Source organism: Anneissia japonica, unplaced genomic scaffold (genome assembly GCF_011630105.1).
Source record: "Anneissia japonica isolate Jap-2015-1 unplaced genomic scaffold, ASM1163010v1 scaffold287834_len5846547_cov211, whole genome shotgun sequence".
NCBI classification, from domain to species: Eukaryota; Metazoa; Echinodermata; class Crinoidea; order Comatulida; family Comatulidae; genus Anneissia; species Anneissia japonica.
In genome coordinates this window covers 5,748,443-5,766,718 of record NW_022704992.1, presented here as the reverse complement: position 1 = coordinate 5,766,718, position 18,276 = coordinate 5,748,443, and the positions used below count along the sequence as shown (strand labels likewise).

Below are 18,276 nucleotides of genomic sequence, written 5' to 3'. Positions count from 1 at the left end.
GATCATCCACGATTTTTGCTGTCCCTCAAAAAAATTGAATGTTACCTATTTTTTTTTTTATACTTTATACAAAAAAATTTTCAAACTGTGCAAGGAGATTGTTGCAGAGTTTTAAAATGCGTGGATAATCTGCAAACTGTTGAGGGGTAGCTCGTGCACAATAGACAGATTATTTGAACGTAGAGAAAGCTTATCTACTAAATTTGCACAGAAACTTGCTCACCATCTATCATTCCAAACCTGGCTGCCCAAAGAAAGTCACAAATTAGTATACAATCTGAGAAACTCAAGTGATCACTCCCTTTTTCACTCAAAAACTGAACGATCCCTTATTTTGTTAGGCTTTTGAATAAGTAACTATGTATTTTTAATATACAAGTAAATGAACTGATAAATTAAAAACTACTGACAACTTGCTTGAGCTTCCCATCTAAATAGTAATTATTAATATTTATTTTAGTAGACTTGGTAAATCCTTTAATAATTTAATAGCGACCGACCCTGTCCCACACACACATTGCCTATCCTAGGCTTATCTTTTATCACTGAAAATTTTCCGATCGCTAAAAACATCAGAATTGCCGTAGACATATCTCACAAAAAATACATTATGTTGGATCATAATTTTAATAAGTTAATATCAATATCAATAAATAAATTGAAACAATTTACGATAAATGCTAAAAGAAAACTTGCGCAGTTTGCATACTGAGCGCACAGTTTGAAACATGTTTGTAACAACATCAGCAACTCATAATGAGCAAAAGAAACAAAGTGCGCACAACACAACAAACCACAGCTCAGCAAACCGACATTTTCGATTCGCACAAATTAATTCGCCTAGGGCCTAAGTGAAAAACAGCCTAAATTTTACACATAGGCCTAGTTAAAAATTAATTAAATAGTAGTTTACAGTACTAGGCTAGTAGGGCCTAGCCTATCAACTACCTGGCAGCCTGGCCTAGGCAATAAATAAAGAGTTGTCCTTCCATGTTCCTGGGTTAACTACGCAGCTCCATCAGCAGAGTGCCTGGGGCGGGCACCACCATACCTATCTATGCCTAGCTAGGGAGGCCTATGTAATGTCTAGGCCTAGCCTACTTCGTGCCAACGCCTTCTTCAGTAAGTTTTAAATCAATGGTTTAATGTTTTAATATACCTTATCGAAATTTGTTACCAAAAACAATCATTAGCATTTTTAAAAGGGCGAATAAAAATACATCTTACCCTGGGAAAATCAGCAAAATACAAGCCGTAAAGCAGTACCAGTAGTAGTAGCCTAGTAGTAGTAGTACAGCAGTACGAACGATTTATGAATGATGTTGTTTTGGGCGACGAATCAATTTGGGAACTCCAGAGGGCGCTACCGCTGGAAAGGTGACAGGAAGAAAGAAGGTGGAAGAGACCCAGGACCCCTCTGGAACGACAAGAAGCCCACAGATGGCCTAATAATGGATAATAATTGGTAATAATATAATAATAAATAATGATTAATATTTATGAAGAATACGATTTACTTTATTAATAATAACAAGTACTCAATACAATTATTATGCTAATAATAATTAATTTTAAAGTTAATATATATAGCTGTCTCTTATACACATCTAGATGTGTATAAGAGACAGGGACAAGAGTGTGCTACGTTATTTGTGAGACAAGTAGTCTTTTATACGATTTCAGTTGGTTCCCAGGGGCATTAAGTGTTTTGTGTACAACTCAGCAAATTCATCTTTTACGTCTTAGGCCTACTCCGATTGTTTAATGACCACTAAGAATGTGGGAATGGCAAATCACCTAGTTCTTGTCAATATAAGAAAATTGGTATGGTTAAATAATGGTATGGCTAATAAAATATAATGGTATCTCGAAAAGGTGTGTATTATTTTTAAAAGACTTCTGATTTTGTTGATACAACCCTGGATCATAATAGGCGGCGCGCAGGCCAAATTTGGCCCGCTAGGCAACTTAATTTGGTCCGTGAGAAAAAAACAAAATAATAAGAAATAAAAACATAGGCCTATTAAAAGTATGAGGAATACATTTTCTTTAAAGACAAAAATGCAACCCTGGGCAGGGATGGTTTGAAAATGAGCAAGATAATATAAGCCATAATTTGAATAAATAACGCCAAAAATCGATCACCGGGTGGTTTCCGTGGTCCTATTCTTAACTGTGTGCTTCAAACAAGCAAAATTTAAAAAAAAAAGCGAAAATGCGGAAATGTAGGGGTTACCCAACTGAGACCTAAAATTAAACCCTACAAACAGAACTATAAAAACTCCCAAGATTGGTATTCTTACTAGCTCGTCTACTTCTGACATACAGCTCAGAGGAAGTAAAAACATTATCATAGGATGTTAAAATTGTAATGATTGCAGAGCCTGATGCATGATTTGAGACTCATTGTATAAGATGCCCATTGTTAAATCATAGCAATAAACACAAGCAAACTTAGGGGTATTTTGCAATACGTCTATTATAGGTTTTATCGCCAATAACCAATGGCGGATTCAAGGGTCCCAATGATGGTGGGGCTGAGGTGGGTGGATCCTCTATTTGTGAAAGTCCTCCATGAACCCCCACCCCCACCCTCTATTTCGAATTCCTGGATCCACCACCACTGAAATATTCCTACTTAATTTTGCATGGTAATAAAAAGTTAGTGAACCAAGGAACAGTGCTCATAAAACTACTTTTCGATTGCCCTACAAATATCGCAAGTCATGACTGTGTGCCACTTAGGGCAATTTTAGCGGAAAGATTTTCACCCAGGTCCTATAACAACTGCTCTCAACTGACTGGAGATTATCTTTGGACTATGCGATCAACTCTAAAAATAATTTGGCCCTTCAAACAAATTAATTAAGAACCCAGGGTTCCACTTTGTTTAGTATTTATTCCCGGCCACGAAAGTTAACCCAGTTTTCCTTCAAATATTCTAAACGACGTGTTGTTTGAAAAATTTTCGCTGAACGGATCCGAAGGACTCGCATAGATATTTAGGGTCTCTAATCAAATAATAGTAAGTGGATGTAATCGCACACTCTAGTTCCACAATAACTAACAGAATTTGTGGAAACACAAAACGTTGAAGAACACACAAGCTAAATTTCAAGCTAGCTCTCAATGCGTATGTTCGCTCACAGCGAAAGGGAAATTGAGGCCTGTTACATTATGCATTTTTGCTTTATATGCCTGGGTCGGAAGAGACCATAATGTTCGAGGTAAGTTGCTAAGAGGAAATTGGCATATATCGGTTCATTATCCAGGTAAGTATTCACGAAATACACTAACAAAACACAACAGCATAATAATCAGTTTTCTAGAATTAGATATTTATTCACATAATATTCTCCTCATTAGTAACAAATATAGGCATTTATCATTGCACATTGGTGAGACTAATTATTCAATCTGTCCTTTATATTTTTTGTCTAAAATTGCAATTATAAATTCAAAACAGAAACACAATAAATGAACTTAAGCAACATAAACACATTACATTAAACAATATTTGAAAAACTAATCCAGTCCACGTATATATAATTTCTTAATATGTGAGTATTTCTTAATACTCTTTATATTTCTTAATGAAATTTAAATGAATAGATTACTTGGAAATAACTTAATCTAATATAATAATCTTCCTCAATAAATTAATAAAGATTAAAAGATTAATAAAAATTTAATGGAATATGGCAGTTAAAATTACCTTTAGTTAATCAATCGATCTTTTAATGAAAGTGCATACTCTTTATATTTCTGTCTTTTCAATAGATTTTTTTCCTCATCACAATATAACATGTGTTTGTTGAATTACAAATTTCATTGCCACAAAATCAAAATCGTTGCTTTCTCTTTTTTTTCTACGTAGTAAATTTCAATTGCATTGAACATAAAAACTCAAAGACAGAATGGGATTAATAAAAATAAAGTATATAAACATATATTGAAAATATATTGGTTATCATGCAAAAATTTATTGCTCAAATAAATCAAATTCATTGTATATTTGTGATGTTCTTACATATAACACTATAAAATTATGTAGTACAACTGTGATAATAAGCTACTGTATATAACAGCACCATGGCTACACAATGACATACATAACAGACACGTTCTCATGTTGTTAATAGATTAATAATAGTATTTCATGAAATTAATATTTTATCATTTATATGTTTGATATTATTATCAATTATTTGAATTTTTACAATGATTTTTTATGCAAAAATCATCATTATCAAAGGGCCTGTTTCTACTGCAAAAAAATAGTAAAAATGTTTCTATTAACAAATTTTTTTTTTTTGGTGATGGTAATAGAGATAAAAAAAATCGTTTCCAAAACACCAATTTACTACATGCCTGCATGCTAAAGAAACATTTGTAGTTTAGGTTTTAGCTGCAACACAAAAGAGCAGTCTTAATTTGACCTTATGTTTCTTAAGGTAAAATTATTTGCACGAAGTATAAATGTCAATCCAAACTGACGATCATTCAGTTATGTGTGGAGTCTTCTCATATGTAAGAAGTCTCACCATAGAACCAAAAATTGAGGGTATAAGTATAAGAAAATGTGGCTTTGAGAAAAATGAGCCTCAAAGGTCTAAAATAAAAGGACTGGGATCCAGAAGCTCTAGTCGCCCCTTGGTTTGGATCCTTCTGTCGGACATGTCGGACCACTTGTCCTCAAATTTCTGAAGAAGCCACCACTGGTCCCAAAACCAAAAAAAAAAAAAAAAAATTAGGATGGCACCCGCACTACTGCAAGCAAGCAAGAATCTCCCTCAGTGCCAATGGGTATCGTGTCATGTGCAGTAAAATAATATTGGAAGGTTTAAGAAAGCCCATTTTACAGACTCTCCCAGAAGTTACTTCTTCCAGCACTGTACCCCCTACTTTCATAGTTAAAAAATTGATTTAAAAGCATACTATCATAAAATATTAGTATCAAAGTATTTCAAAAACTTGTGACGAAAACGAAAAAAAAAAAAAATTGACATACTTTGATCATTTCCTCATATGATGTCATCAACAATATGTCGCATTTTGTGATGAAAACATCAGTAAATCATCTGTTTGTACGGTAGCCTATGTTAATTAAGTTGCCATGTATGTCACTGTTTAGTTAAGCTTGTTTCCATACAATCGCTATTTATCGGTCAAATTGCGAGCCTTTTCGATTGCATCAGGGACTGCTACTCAGTACAACTGCACTCAAAACACTGCAGCGAAAGTGTAGCAATTTTAAGGAAACCAGGTGTTAGAAACTAATATAATAGACAGTGAAAGAATATAAACAATATATATACACAAGAAATCTTTATGAATTGTCACCCAAAAATTTGTGGTAAACAAAAAGGGTTTTTTTTTTTGAAAAAAAAAGATTGTCAATTCAAACTTTTACTTTTTACTTTTTAAGTAGAAACACATTCATCAAAATACACAAAAAATAAATTGCTCATAATTTGTTAATAAAGCCTCTGTTGCGTTACAAAAATCTACATTTGATCAATGAAAAAATATATATTCGTTTCCTGTCAATACCAGCATTTATATTCAAGGTACAGAATTAAAACTATATATTGTGAAATGTTTAATGTTGTTTGTCCTGGTCATCAATCAGTCATGATTCAATAAAATATTACTAATATTATATCTGTGTAAAATGTTGCTAATATGTATAAACATGTATCCAGCTAATTAAATTTTTAATTTCATCCTTTGGTTCATTGACCACTAACTTCACGAAGATTTTGTCCAGTGTAGCTGACATTGTGCGTATTATGTCTAAATATAGCATCCTACTATTCATTGTGGACACCATGTCTGTATCTGGTTAGTGGCGGACCCAACATTTTTTTCTCAGGGTGGTGCAAATGGCAATCAAGAAAGTAAAGAAAAAGAGTGTGGGGAGGGGGGTGGGAAGAGAACCAGTCAAGAGAGGAAGCCTGTGGGGAACTATTTTGTTCCAGGGGTTAAAGCTTTAGACCTCTAGCCATTTTAATCTCTTATATAAATGACTTTAATTTTTAGTAATATTTTGGCTCCTGCCAGGGAGACTAGCACCTTTTTTTTGCAATCCCAGGATCCGCCACCGCTAGCAGGGTTCTTTGGCATTTAATGAATGATCTATTTATTAATACACCATTTTAAGTAAAAGTAGATCTGTAAAACTTGGTCAAGACTTAGTAGGTTTCTTTGGCTCATTGGGATTGGAGACACCAAGAATGATGAGCTTGCCATCACGTAGGCCAACAAAAATGTGGCTGTTCTTTGGAGCCAGTGAGAGACACTGGATTGGTACGTTCAAAGGAATGGATGCAAGCACCTTCAAGCTGAAATAGAAGAAAGCAAAAGTTTTAATCTTGTATTGTTGTACACGTCTATAAGCTGTGTTGGGGTAAGTACTATGTTGAGTAATGTGTCAAATTTACAATTTGAATTAGGACTAATAAAGAATTATAAAAAAAAAAAAAAAAATTGCTTATTCTGTGTTAAGTGTGAGTGTATCAACCATTAAATAAAACCTTTAACTGAGATTCAATGTAGACAATGAAATTTACAGCATATTAGCAATAATAGTGCAGAAGCTTTTACCGATATACATCCCAAATTTTGAAGACTCCTTTCTGATCACCAGTCAGGAGGTATTTGCTGTGAATCTTCATGTCTGTGATGTTGCCAACAGCTTCTTGACTCCAGAGATGCCTTCCATTTATTGAATACACATGCAAGCTAGATAATTCCTACAAAGAAAAACCGAGTAAGAAAATTAATGATTAGAATAATTATTCTCACATTTAGATGTGGAGCTTAGTCGTAGAAATTTTGAATAAAGTGCCATCCATTCATTAGTTTTGAATGCAGCTGTAGCATTCGGGGAACGGTCCAGGGGGTAATGGACCCCCGTTGGGGAAACCTGGACCCCGAAGTGAAAGAAGCCAGTAATGTCATCGAGGAACACCTGCTTGGAAAAAGCTTTTTTAAAGTGTGAGAGTCCTATTTCTAGGTATCTGGTACTGTATATATTCTTAAAATTTGCTCCAATCTTGCCTGGTGCTGAGGTGGGTGTGGTCCTCATGTCAGGGACTTTGGACCTTTTGTCGGGGACACTGGACCCCTTGTCAGGAAATCTCTGGCACTGTCACTGTGTGTTTTAATTTTAGATAAAATGTTACAATCACCAATCGAAAAGCTCTATCTAGTTTTCATTTTAATCATCACAGTTTTAATTTTGTTTATTTTGTTCATTTGTAATAAATATAAACAGAAAACATTTACTTTGTCAAATTATTATATCCAAGTCAAAGTAACATAATTAGTTTATTTTACCGTAACTGGTTTGTTTCCTTTTATCTGCTGGCAATGGAGTACGATGTGACCCTCGTCCGAGATGGCAAGCCTTGGGATGTACAGGCCGAGTCCTTCCTTACACTGAGGCTGCAGCGTGCGAATGTAATGACCTTTGCGCACCGTGTGGATAATCACAATACCATCCTGTAGTTAAGTATACCACAATAAGTCCATCATAAAGAGACAACCTGAAATAGTCTATGCAGTTGATTTCAAGTAGTTTATTTATACAATGAAAACTAAATAAATTCTACCTTGGCTGCTGATACTGCCATGTCCAGCTCAGTGCTAATAGCTACGTGAGTAATCTCGTCGTCATGACCATACAGAACTTGCAATGGCTTGCTGTTGAGTCCACTTGCCATGTTTCCCTATCAAACGAAAAAAAAAAAAAAGAGACAGAAAAAAAAAACGAATTTAAAAAAAAAAAAAAAAAAAAAAATGTTGAAATAAACCGATCATTTCAGAAGGGTGATATTAACTTTTGGGATAGAGTCTAGCCATGGGTGTAACCATTTTTTATGGGTAGAAGACTTTATCTGGAGTGTAACCCATGGGTGTGCCCATCTTTTATGGGTTTAAGATTTGGCATAAACTCAAAATAATAATAATATAAAATGAGTGCAACAAGGCTGGGGCTGAAAGTCAAGCCCATGGGTGTGGCCACCTTTTACAGGTAGATTACAGGTAGAGGAAATATACATAGATGTACTTGTTTATTACTCAACTGAAGGTTAAATCTTCTAGTTAATCCATCCTGTTACTTGCAATTTATTGCTGGTTGGTATGGTCACAAAGAAAGTAAAATAATTACAGAAATTCAATAATGACCAATAAAAAAATTAAAAGTTCCTAAATAAGTTTGAAACTAAATTTGAAGACTGTTGGTCAGAAATGGCTGATTCCAAAGACAACCAGCTTCAAGGAATGTTTTACAGAATAGAGTACATAGACAAACACTTTGGCTATTTTACATTTTATTTTTCATTATGCTATGTAAATGTAACGAAGCACTATAGCAACTATCCATGTTAAATGAATGGTTGTTATCTGACCTGATATGTGACCTCCCAAATCATGCAGGTTGTGTCACGTGATCCTGTAATCAGGTGTGTACCACAGTGATCCAAAGCTAGGCAGGTGACAATATCTGTCAATCAAAAGAAGCAACAGATATAAAATATGATGATCATCAGCAGAAAAAATAAAAAGTTGGGGTAAACATAATTCAATTCAAGCTGTAACTTGTGGCGCCATTTTGCTGAATTGCATGCAAGAGTGGCATGGGTCCCAAGTTGTTGAAAGAAACAACTTTCAGGAGATCTGGTTAAATAAGCTTTCTTAACACAACTAATTTTATTTTCTTATCCTTAATCATCTTTATTGGCAATCAGCACAGCTGGATGGGAGGGCCTGGGTCTCTAAGGCAAATTTCTGGGAGACAATAGATAATACCATGCAATTTACAGTAGATGGGGGATGTTGGCTTTCTCTCAGGAGTGCAAGCACCTATCCTGATTTGGGACCCCTGGCATGGTCATTGAGTAATATAGCTAAGGTAGAAAGATGGTCAGTCAGTTGAATCCTCCAACAATGACCAAAACTAAAGTGAACTCTGCCTACAGTTTTGAGTCCTTATAGCAGAAGACTTGGTTCTAGCAAACAACACCATGAGCAAGGAGGCTCTCAAACCAGCATTGATGCTAATGCTGTAGGTTGTGCCGTCCCTGCCTTACTGCTTAACATATCAAAGGTCGCAAATTATCAATTTTACTGGATGACTGGATGGACCACTCATATATTAAATAAATAGAAAGTGGAAGTAGTTGTCAATAATGCTTCACCTTTGACATACTACTGTATGTTGATTTTCTATCAACTGAAGTTCAAGAAATAAATGGAATAGTCCCCGTAATCCTGGTTTCCAGGAAAATCGCTACACACTATCGCCGACTCCTTTGGCGATGCTAATTGGTCAGTTCAATCAGGGTGCGTTACCGATTGCATCTGGGACAGCTATGCAGTGCAACGATTCCAGTGAAAATGCTTTTGCGACTTTGTAGCGATTTGATGGAAACCAAGCTTTAGACTAATTACTAGCACTGTGAGGGAGCTAACCCACAACACATTCAGAATGCAATACTCAGGAGAACCAATGTATTTGTAACATACCTATATGCCGTATGACATGTGTCACCAATTTGCCTTTAGACACACTGACTGCCCGTAGGCTACTGTCCCAATGCCCACCAGTGAACAGGAGCTTGGAATCATGACTAGTGACAAACAGCGATGAAGAAATCTTAAATCCAGGAGAAAATGGACCACCAACCATCTTTCTTGTCCTAAAAACAAATTAAAAATTTGGCTTTACATTAAAGGTTAGTTTACAAAAAATATTTGTATTTTTTTTTTTTTATAAACATAGAATGCCAAATGTATGCAAAATTTGGTTTACAGAGCCTTATGTACAAAGCCTTGAGGCAGTTCAACATTCTTCACAGAGGGGGATTGTAACAATAGTGGAACAACCATGAGGGGGAATGTGACAATAGTAAAACAGACATGTCTTTAATTTTTTCTGAAACATACAAGCCTTAAGAATGTAAATTTTTGGTTTCAACAGAAAGATTTAATGTTCATTTTGAACAAAAAGAAACTTAAATATATTTGATTGTTATCAAATATTAAATCTAGCTTACCTGGCATTTAGAAGTGAAGGATCTCGATCAAATGTAAAGAAATATGCAACATATTTGTCATACGGTAGCCAGCCATGCACTCCCATAATTCCACGCTCACTGACTGTTATCTGAAGTTGAAAAAAATCCACAATTAAATGGTTAGATTTATTTTATTAAAAAAAAAAACAGAATGTCAAAAATACAAGTTTATAATATACTAATATATTAATATAATATATAATATACAAAATCAATGATAAAAAAAAATTATACAGAAGACAACACTAAAAATTTGACATTAGGAAAGGTAAGGGTAAGAGAATAACCAACAACTCGCAGCGTAATTGTGCTGAATTGCGTATGGGCATGAGCTGTGACTACCTCACCGCTCAGCCACCCAACCCGCCCTTGACTTTAAAATAGTGAAGACTAAAAAAGTTGAAATGAGTATCTTGAATTTGTACTTACAATGTTATCAGGCATGCCATGATGGATGAAGGATCTAGCTTGACTTCTTGGCACGTTCACATACACCAGTGGCTCACTATCTGTTGCAGATGCCTGCCACAAGAAAGGAAAAAATAAGACAATAACTTGGAAAAATTAATAGGATAAAGATTTCTGATACACTACCTTTTTCACAAGTATTTTACATAAGTGAAAAACTAAACTTCTGAAGGGCATTCACATAAAATATATAAAAATTACCATAAAGATTATATACCTGATATATCACACAATTCTAAACATTTCAGCTGTTTTCTTAAATCATAAACTTTGACTTAGTAACCATGACCTTAACTTTATATAATTTATATGCAGTCAACTTGTGACATCACTAGTCAACTTGTGACATCACAACTTAACTGAAATTTTATTGGCTGTTAGAGTGTAGCTTTACAGTATGTAGTAATGATCATGTTTACCTCAACAAAGAAAGCCTTCAATTCACTAAGATTATTGAAAAGATTGAGAACAGCTTGCTGAGTTTTGAATGTCTTCTTTATAGCTTCTTCTGCAGAAAATCGAGGTGGATGAGGTTCACGCAAGAGCTGGCATGGGGTCTGTCCAAAGTTCTTGATCATACCTTCTAATGCTAGCCGGTCAAATTGATTGTCTATGGCATCCAGGTCCACGGCGCCTGTAAATGCAAGTATTTAGAAAACAAATGTTAGCAAGATAGATTTTTTTTAAATGGTTGGATGACTGTCAAATTCCAGGTTTGGCAGGATTTGTTCTCGTAACTCCACTCCCAAGACCTCTAGGTGATTAAATTAAGCCTTACCCATTTTGGGCGAGTCAAGTGGCTGAGCGGTAAGGCAGGGGTACCACTAGCTACAGTCTTAACATTCTTGCCACTCCTAGCCCATGGTTCAGTTGGTAGAACCAAGTCATCATGAATAAAGATTTAAAATGGAGATCCAGTGTATACATCTGGCTCATGTGCACTTTAAAGAACCCATTGCATCTTTCGAAGAGTAGGGGGTTACCCCGATGTTATGGTTCATTTTAGCCCATTTCGTTGTGGAATGATGTGAACATGTATCTACGCCCATATGCAATTCAGCACAATGATGATGCAAGCTATGGGTTATTCTCCTACCTTTACCTAATCAACATCATTGTCATTATATACTGCAGCAGTTATCACTAACCTTCATATGAACAATAGTAGAAGACGTTGAGGGCTTCAACAGCCGCTGGTCCTCTCTGCTTATAACCAAAGATGAGATCAATCCATTCATGTAAGTGTGCCGAAACATACTCACTCTCCTGGTAATCAAAAGACAAAAAAAACCCACTAAATTTTAAAGGTCATGTATTTATGTTCTATGCTTTTCATTTGTTAATGATTATGTTTGGGTCATTCACTGGCCATATTATCAAATTAGCAATGATAAATGCCCTCAAAAACCATCCTAAACAATAAACATGTTTATTTGAAAATAAGCATGTAATACATTTTCGTAAAGCCAAACTAAGTTGTAAGATAAAAATGAAATTCTTCAATGCCATATCTCACATATCGCTGTACCACCATGTACCACTTAGCACCTTATACCACCTAGCACCACCTACTACATAGAACCATGTACCACATATATAGTACGTTACCTCATAAAGCACTACATCACACACGCCAATACATACTGTGCCACACATTACGTTGTCCGCAGAGCACCATGTGGCAAGCATAATAAAGCACTATGTGATAGAGAGGTGTACTTTAAATAATATGAAAAATTACTAATTATGTATTCATCACTTACAAGAGCCTCTCTGTGTTTGTAGATGAAGTCCACAGCTGAATCAGCCCACTTAGGTAGAATGACATCGTTCACCTCTTCTCCAGTCTGAAGGCGACCCAAGTCAAACTCTAAAGCAAGAATACATCAACATGTCAAATATCAGTAATAATATACTGTTTATTAGTATTCAATTATTGTTAGTTATTGTATGTTCTTAGCTTACAATTTTATCTATTCATGCATACAATTTAATAATGTTTGTGATAACACTGATTTTAGATCTCATTCTGATAATTTTTTAAACTAAACAAATGATAATTCTCTAATCTACACTCCTCACTATTACTGTTCTCCAAGAACTCTGGTAGGTAAAAGAATTCTGGTATGAGTTCCTTGACATCATTAGGATTATCCATCAATATCCGCCAGAGTGAAGGAATGGAATGGAACTGCCGATCTGCCCAATCAAACCTATGAAAGAGCAGGAAAATATGTATATCAGGTTTATGCATATTCATTACATATAAATGCATATTCATGATTTCAACATCTGGTGTTAAAGATGGACTTACTTGTCACTTTGCAATTGAATGTGAAGAGTTGTGAATGGTTCCATGCGCACCATATAGTGCATAACACCAGCTGGATTGGAGTAGTGAGTTCCGTAATGAAACTTGGCAATTGTTCCACTGGGATCCTCAAAATGTTCATACCTATTGGAAAGACAAAATAGTTACTTTCATAATAGGATTGTCACTCAAAATGACACCACTCATCATCAGCAAAAATTTATTGAATACAATCTTCATTGTTTGATTTTTTTTTAAATGACATAGTTTTTCGAGTACACACTCTTAAACACAAAATTGGGCTGACTTTTAAGGTGAGTTTGTGACTAGAAACGCAAATAATAGTAATCCGGCAGTGTCTTTGCCAGGTCTCAGAGAGTGTGTAGCGTAGGACCTAGGCCCCACAAAGTGTAGAATTTCCTTTCTAAACCAATGGATTTAGAGGTACATATCTCTAATGGACTTATACCTGGAGTGAGCTTATACATCAGAAACATGGTAGAGCCATACCACACTAACTACAAAGTTGTGCATGTTGTCAAATAAATATATCTAGGATATTGTATCTTGTAGATAATATTACTTATTACTTTAATTATTCATTGTGTTCTATTTTTTTTAATTTAATTAATTTAGTCAATGAAATAATCATAGTACTTACTTATCCTCAACATCGGGAATATTCTTTGGATTGACCACGCCGATGGGCTTAGACAGATCACGAAAGACTTTTGGATTAGAAAGATCTAATGTTTCACTGGTATAATCAGCAAGTACCCAAGGAAACTAAAAAACAACATAAAAGCAATGAAAAATAAATATGCACAAGAACATGGAAATTAAAATACTGTATGCAAATTAAATGTTAAATCTAATCTATATTTCAATTATGTATATACTCAAGTCACAGAAATTAAATGGCAGTGAAACTCGGAGTATTCACGTAGATTATCTTATTAGACTAATGCCCGTATTCTTAAAACAAACACAGGCTGCATTGCACACGCGGATACCCTACGCGGTTTTATTTACACGATCTTTTGTTACCTTTTTCGCCAGTGACGTCAGGATTAAATTGTATTCAATGGCCTATAACTCCAAAAGAAATTGCCAAAAAGTGATTTTAAGGTTGATTATATTATTAATGGCATATCAAAATTCCCCTCTAGAACTAAAAATCAGTTTGCTAGTTCCCTTTTAAACACAAAATTGGGCTGACTTTTAAGGTGAGTTTATGACTAGAAACGCAATAATAGTAATTCTGCAGTGTTTTTGCCAGGTCTCAGAGAGTGTGTAGCGTAGGACCTAGGCCCCACAAAGTGTAGAATTTCCTTTCCAAACCTATGGATTTAGAGGTACATATCTTATACATCAGAAACATGGTAGAGCCATACCACACTAACTACAAAGAGACCAAGTTGTGCATATTGTCAAATAAATATATCTTGGATATTGTATCTTGTAGATAATATTACTTATTACTTTAATTATTCATTGTGTTCTATTTTTTTAATTTATTTCATTTAGTCAATGAAATAATCATAGTAACTTACTTATCCTCAACGTCGGGGATATTCTTTGGATTGACCACGCCGATGGGCTTAGACAGATCACGAAAGACTTTTGGATTAGAAAGATCTAATGTTTCACTGGTATAATCAGCAAGTACCCAAGGAAACTAAAAAACAACATAAAAGCAATGAAAAATAAATATGCACAAGAACATGGAAATTAAAATACTGTATGCAAATTAAATGTTAAATCTAATCTATATTTCAATTATGTATATACTCAAGTCACAGAAATTAAATGGCAGTGAAACTCGGAGTATTCACGTAGATTATCTTATTAGACTAATGCCCGTATTCTTAAAACAAACACGGGCTTCATTGCACACAGGACCAAGTGCTTAAACATCTCATCCAAAAGACAGTGCGCTATATAACTTGTATTTTCATCCCTGCGGCTGAAACACAAGGATAACAGCAAATGCAATTGAACCAGGGACCAAAGGAGCTCCACGTTTCAGTGCACACACAGTGTCTACCACCAGTTTAGCCGACTGAGTTAAGCTGCTCTATATCCTCCACTGCACTTGGACTGGCAAATGACATATGAATTACACCCATAGCATTGAAAATCATAAATACTAAACTGAAACATTCCCATAATACTTACGACATGGTATTGGCTGAGGTCATTGTAAGTCCGTCCTGCAATGGTATTAAGCTGCATCAGGTAATCAAAGTTGGAAATCTCTCGTAGTTGCCATTTCTGAGTCAGGTTTGACGCTTTCAGCAGATCGCTTGGAGATTTCACACCATAGTAGCTAATATTTGGAGGACGCAGACCAAGTATACAACTGTACACATTGTTTCTTACCTGCAGTAAAAATATAGAAGATGTTACTGACTAGAATGGAAAAGGATAGCAAAACATACTGATGACATTTGTTTAACAGTACTTAAGACAAGAAAAAATGTTTAAGCAACTACTGCATACAATACGTACCTTCTTATCTTTGAAATTAATGAAATAATTAGTTTGGTCAATGAAGAAAATTTCAATAGCACTCCTTCTCAGGTTAAAACGCCTTAAGTGTATTTCTCGAAGCTGAGATATTGCCCATTTAAAATCTTGGCCACCTCCTGAAATACAGTATAAGCAATTATCATGAAATGATGAAACATTCAAATAAAAAAAATTGATGTATCAATCAATAAACAAAGTTATTAAAAATATATAATATCAATTTTTTAAAATAAAATTGTGGGATTGAAAAAAGAAGTGTGCATCTCTTGGAACAGCCAAACTCACCAATGAGAGAGTTTTGCCTGCCTGGGTTGGATGACTCCATTGTTTTTGAGGTCAGTGCCAAAAAGGAAGCTGGCATATTTATTGGTTAAGATGAGTATTCACAAAAAAAGACCCCAAAAAATACTAAATAAAAATGTCATTATAACATAATCTTTAATTTAAGTAAAATTCAAGAAACTAGCATGTTTTAAAGAAAAATTGTCTGGAGAAATGATATGAATTTTCATGAATAATCAGAAACAAATAGAACTATAACAATGAAAGAGAAGTGTCTTACCTTCAACCTTATCAGGCGAAGTATCATAGAAGATGACATGGTTTGTGTTCACTTCTAGCTTACCATTGACTACTTCCATTAAAGTGATTAGTGAACAGTCTACAGACTTTACTACTACCTTCTCCTTAGCACTTGGTCCCTGCTCTTCAGCACTAACGTAAACAAAAACGAAATTGAAGTAGTTTCAATAACAGCTCAAATAGCACCCTGTTGCTTCAAATTATAGGGAAGCAGTACTTTGGTGTTTAAGATGCTTGCCTTCCATAGCTATGGGTATAAATTCAAATCAAGAGAAACACATATCTAAAAACAGTTTCACTCCCTTAGAAGCATCTATATTTTTAACGTTTTCAAGATTTTCCAAAACATAAGCTACTAGAGTACTGATAGACCAATGCTGTAAGAAATTCAGCACAACTATGGTGCCAGTTAAGGGATATTCACCAACCTTTCATTTACCTCTGAAATCTGTCTTATGACCCCACTCCTTCCCCCTGAAGGAATACACAACAAAATGAAAATTGATATTTATGTTATAATTTTTCTCTTTCATAGTCTACACAGAGTGTTAACCACCTGTCCCAAGTAAATTGATGACTAAGTATCATAAAATATATATATTTTTTTACAGAGCATCATTCTATCCTGTAAAAAAAACCAAAAGATAACAAAAAAAAAAAAAAAAATTACTTTTCTGGATTGATACCAATCCATTCCTCATCGCCCAAGTGATCATCTTGTAGATCAATATCTGTCACAATGGCATTCTTCAGAGCGGCTAATTTGAAGGTATCATCTTGCTCCGGAAGTGGGCCTAGAAAAATATGGACAAATTGTTCATCTTACAGAAAAGATAACTATAGTTCACCAGGCAAAAAGGGAAGACCTAAGAAGAAAACTCTTGCACAAAACAAGGAAACATATTAGGGTTTGAAAGGTGTGGTCAGTTGACGGAAGATTGTTTTTCCTTCGATTGGTTTATCCAGGTAAGCGTTCACAAAATAGACTATGCACAGTCCGTTACATTTGATTTTATCCATTCACTCTGCTTATACAGCTTCTTAGTGGAAATAAATGTATATATGGTATAATATGCTTCAGCAGAATGGAATGTATAAAAAAAAACCATTGATGGTATTGATGGTGTAGATCTGGATACAATTTGAAGATCATAGAGGATTTTCTTTTACAGATGACAAGTGTTACCTTCATCTCTCATTTGGCTGGCTTCCTTATGTTGATCAAATGCATAATTCTGAGTTAGTTTATTTCTTATTCGTGAGTAATTTTCTTGGCTTGACAATTTCCAGTGTAGTTCCTCTGGGTTCCTGTACAAGAATAAATATATCTATTTGTTAATTCTAACAAACTTTATGAACCACATAAAATATTAGATGGTTCACTGCCCAGGTGCAATGAGGAAGTTGATGTCCCTGGTGGGAATATCTGTGGGCAAACACAGGGGGACCCCTCAGCCCTTCGGATGGATCCATGGAACAAAGCCAGCAGAATCTCAGACAATTTGAGAAATGCAGAGTCTCATATCTGTTAAAAATTGGATTTTCTCCTATCAGGACTGTCATGCCTCCTCTCTCCCCATCACTAGAGCAACCACTGGTTGGCAATGATTCTTGGCTCAGGAGGCCAGACCAGAACCTCACCACTTAAATTCCACTTACATATATTTTTCAATTTACCTTTCAGCCCAAGTACCGCGCTCTCCAACAAGGAACCTCTTACTTGCTCGCCACTGCTTCAAAACTGACATCTGCTGGTTTCGTTGCTTGTTTAAGAAACTTGTATACCGACTAAAGTCCTTCCTTCGTAATTCTTCAAATGGTTGTAAAATATGTTTCTATAGTAATAAACAATGGATAATATTTGACCAGAGATTACAAATAAAAATAAATAAGGCACCATTATAATATTAATAATTGTTACTGAAAAACATCATCAATAATATCAATAAAAACAGAAAGCCACTTGGAAATAATGTCATAGCACCACCAACGTCGATTGTAGTAGATTTTGGACTGATGTATATAATAAAACTAGAGTACAAACTTTGCTGTATTTGTTTCTAATAAGTTGACAAAATGGCCAAAAGCTCATACAAGAACGCCACCATGCTTGGAATAGCTTAAGCAACATAACGTCCTAGTGTGTACATATTCTAAATTTTCTTTTTTATTTCAATGAAAAAGCTTATGAATGATTGGCTAATGATCAATTGATTGATCTGGTACCTGATCGATTGATTGATTGGGTGATTAATTGAAGCATTTAAAAATGTTTTAGGCATGACTAACAATAATGAT

The 18,276-nt window shown here is 34.9% G+C and overlaps 1 protein-coding gene across 1 annotated transcript in view; it reads right to left on the bottom strand.

Annotated features, from left to right (window-relative positions):
- Window positions 1-3,317: 3,317 nt before the first annotated feature.
- Window positions 3,318-18,276, bottom strand: part of LOC117104905 (neurobeachin-like protein 1) — a 56,260-nt gene continuing 41,301 nt past the window's right edge. The window contains exons 32-51 of the mRNA XM_033245816.1: window positions 17,656-17,813; window positions 17,165-17,286; window positions 16,649-16,772; window positions 15,959-16,110; window positions 15,376-15,512; window positions 15,043-15,246; window positions 14,418-14,542; window positions 12,868-13,008; window positions 12,636-12,766; window positions 12,317-12,423; window positions 11,702-11,819; window positions 10,973-11,187; window positions 10,515-10,607; window positions 10,065-10,174; window positions 9,535-9,707; window positions 8,418-8,512; window positions 7,617-7,733; window positions 7,342-7,506; window positions 6,607-6,755; window positions 3,318-6,344 (exon numbers count right to left, since the gene is read on the bottom strand). Coding sequence (XP_033101707.1) covers window positions 6,188-6,344; window positions 6,607-6,755; window positions 7,342-7,506; window positions 7,617-7,733; window positions 8,418-8,512; window positions 9,535-9,707; window positions 10,065-10,174; window positions 10,515-10,607; window positions 10,973-11,187; window positions 11,702-11,819; window positions 12,317-12,423; window positions 12,636-12,766; window positions 12,868-13,008; window positions 14,418-14,542; window positions 15,043-15,246; window positions 15,376-15,512; window positions 15,959-16,110; window positions 16,649-16,772; window positions 17,165-17,286; window positions 17,656-17,813 — 2,793 coding nt within the window. The 3' untranslated portion in view covers window positions 3,318-6,187. The remainder of the gene's footprint in view (window positions 6,345-6,606; window positions 6,756-7,341; window positions 7,507-7,616; window positions 7,734-8,417; window positions 8,513-9,534; window positions 9,708-10,064; window positions 10,175-10,514; window positions 10,608-10,972; window positions 11,188-11,701; window positions 11,820-12,316; window positions 12,424-12,635; window positions 12,767-12,867; window positions 13,009-14,417; window positions 14,543-15,042; window positions 15,247-15,375; window positions 15,513-15,958; window positions 16,111-16,648; window positions 16,773-17,164; window positions 17,287-17,655; window positions 17,814-18,276) is intronic.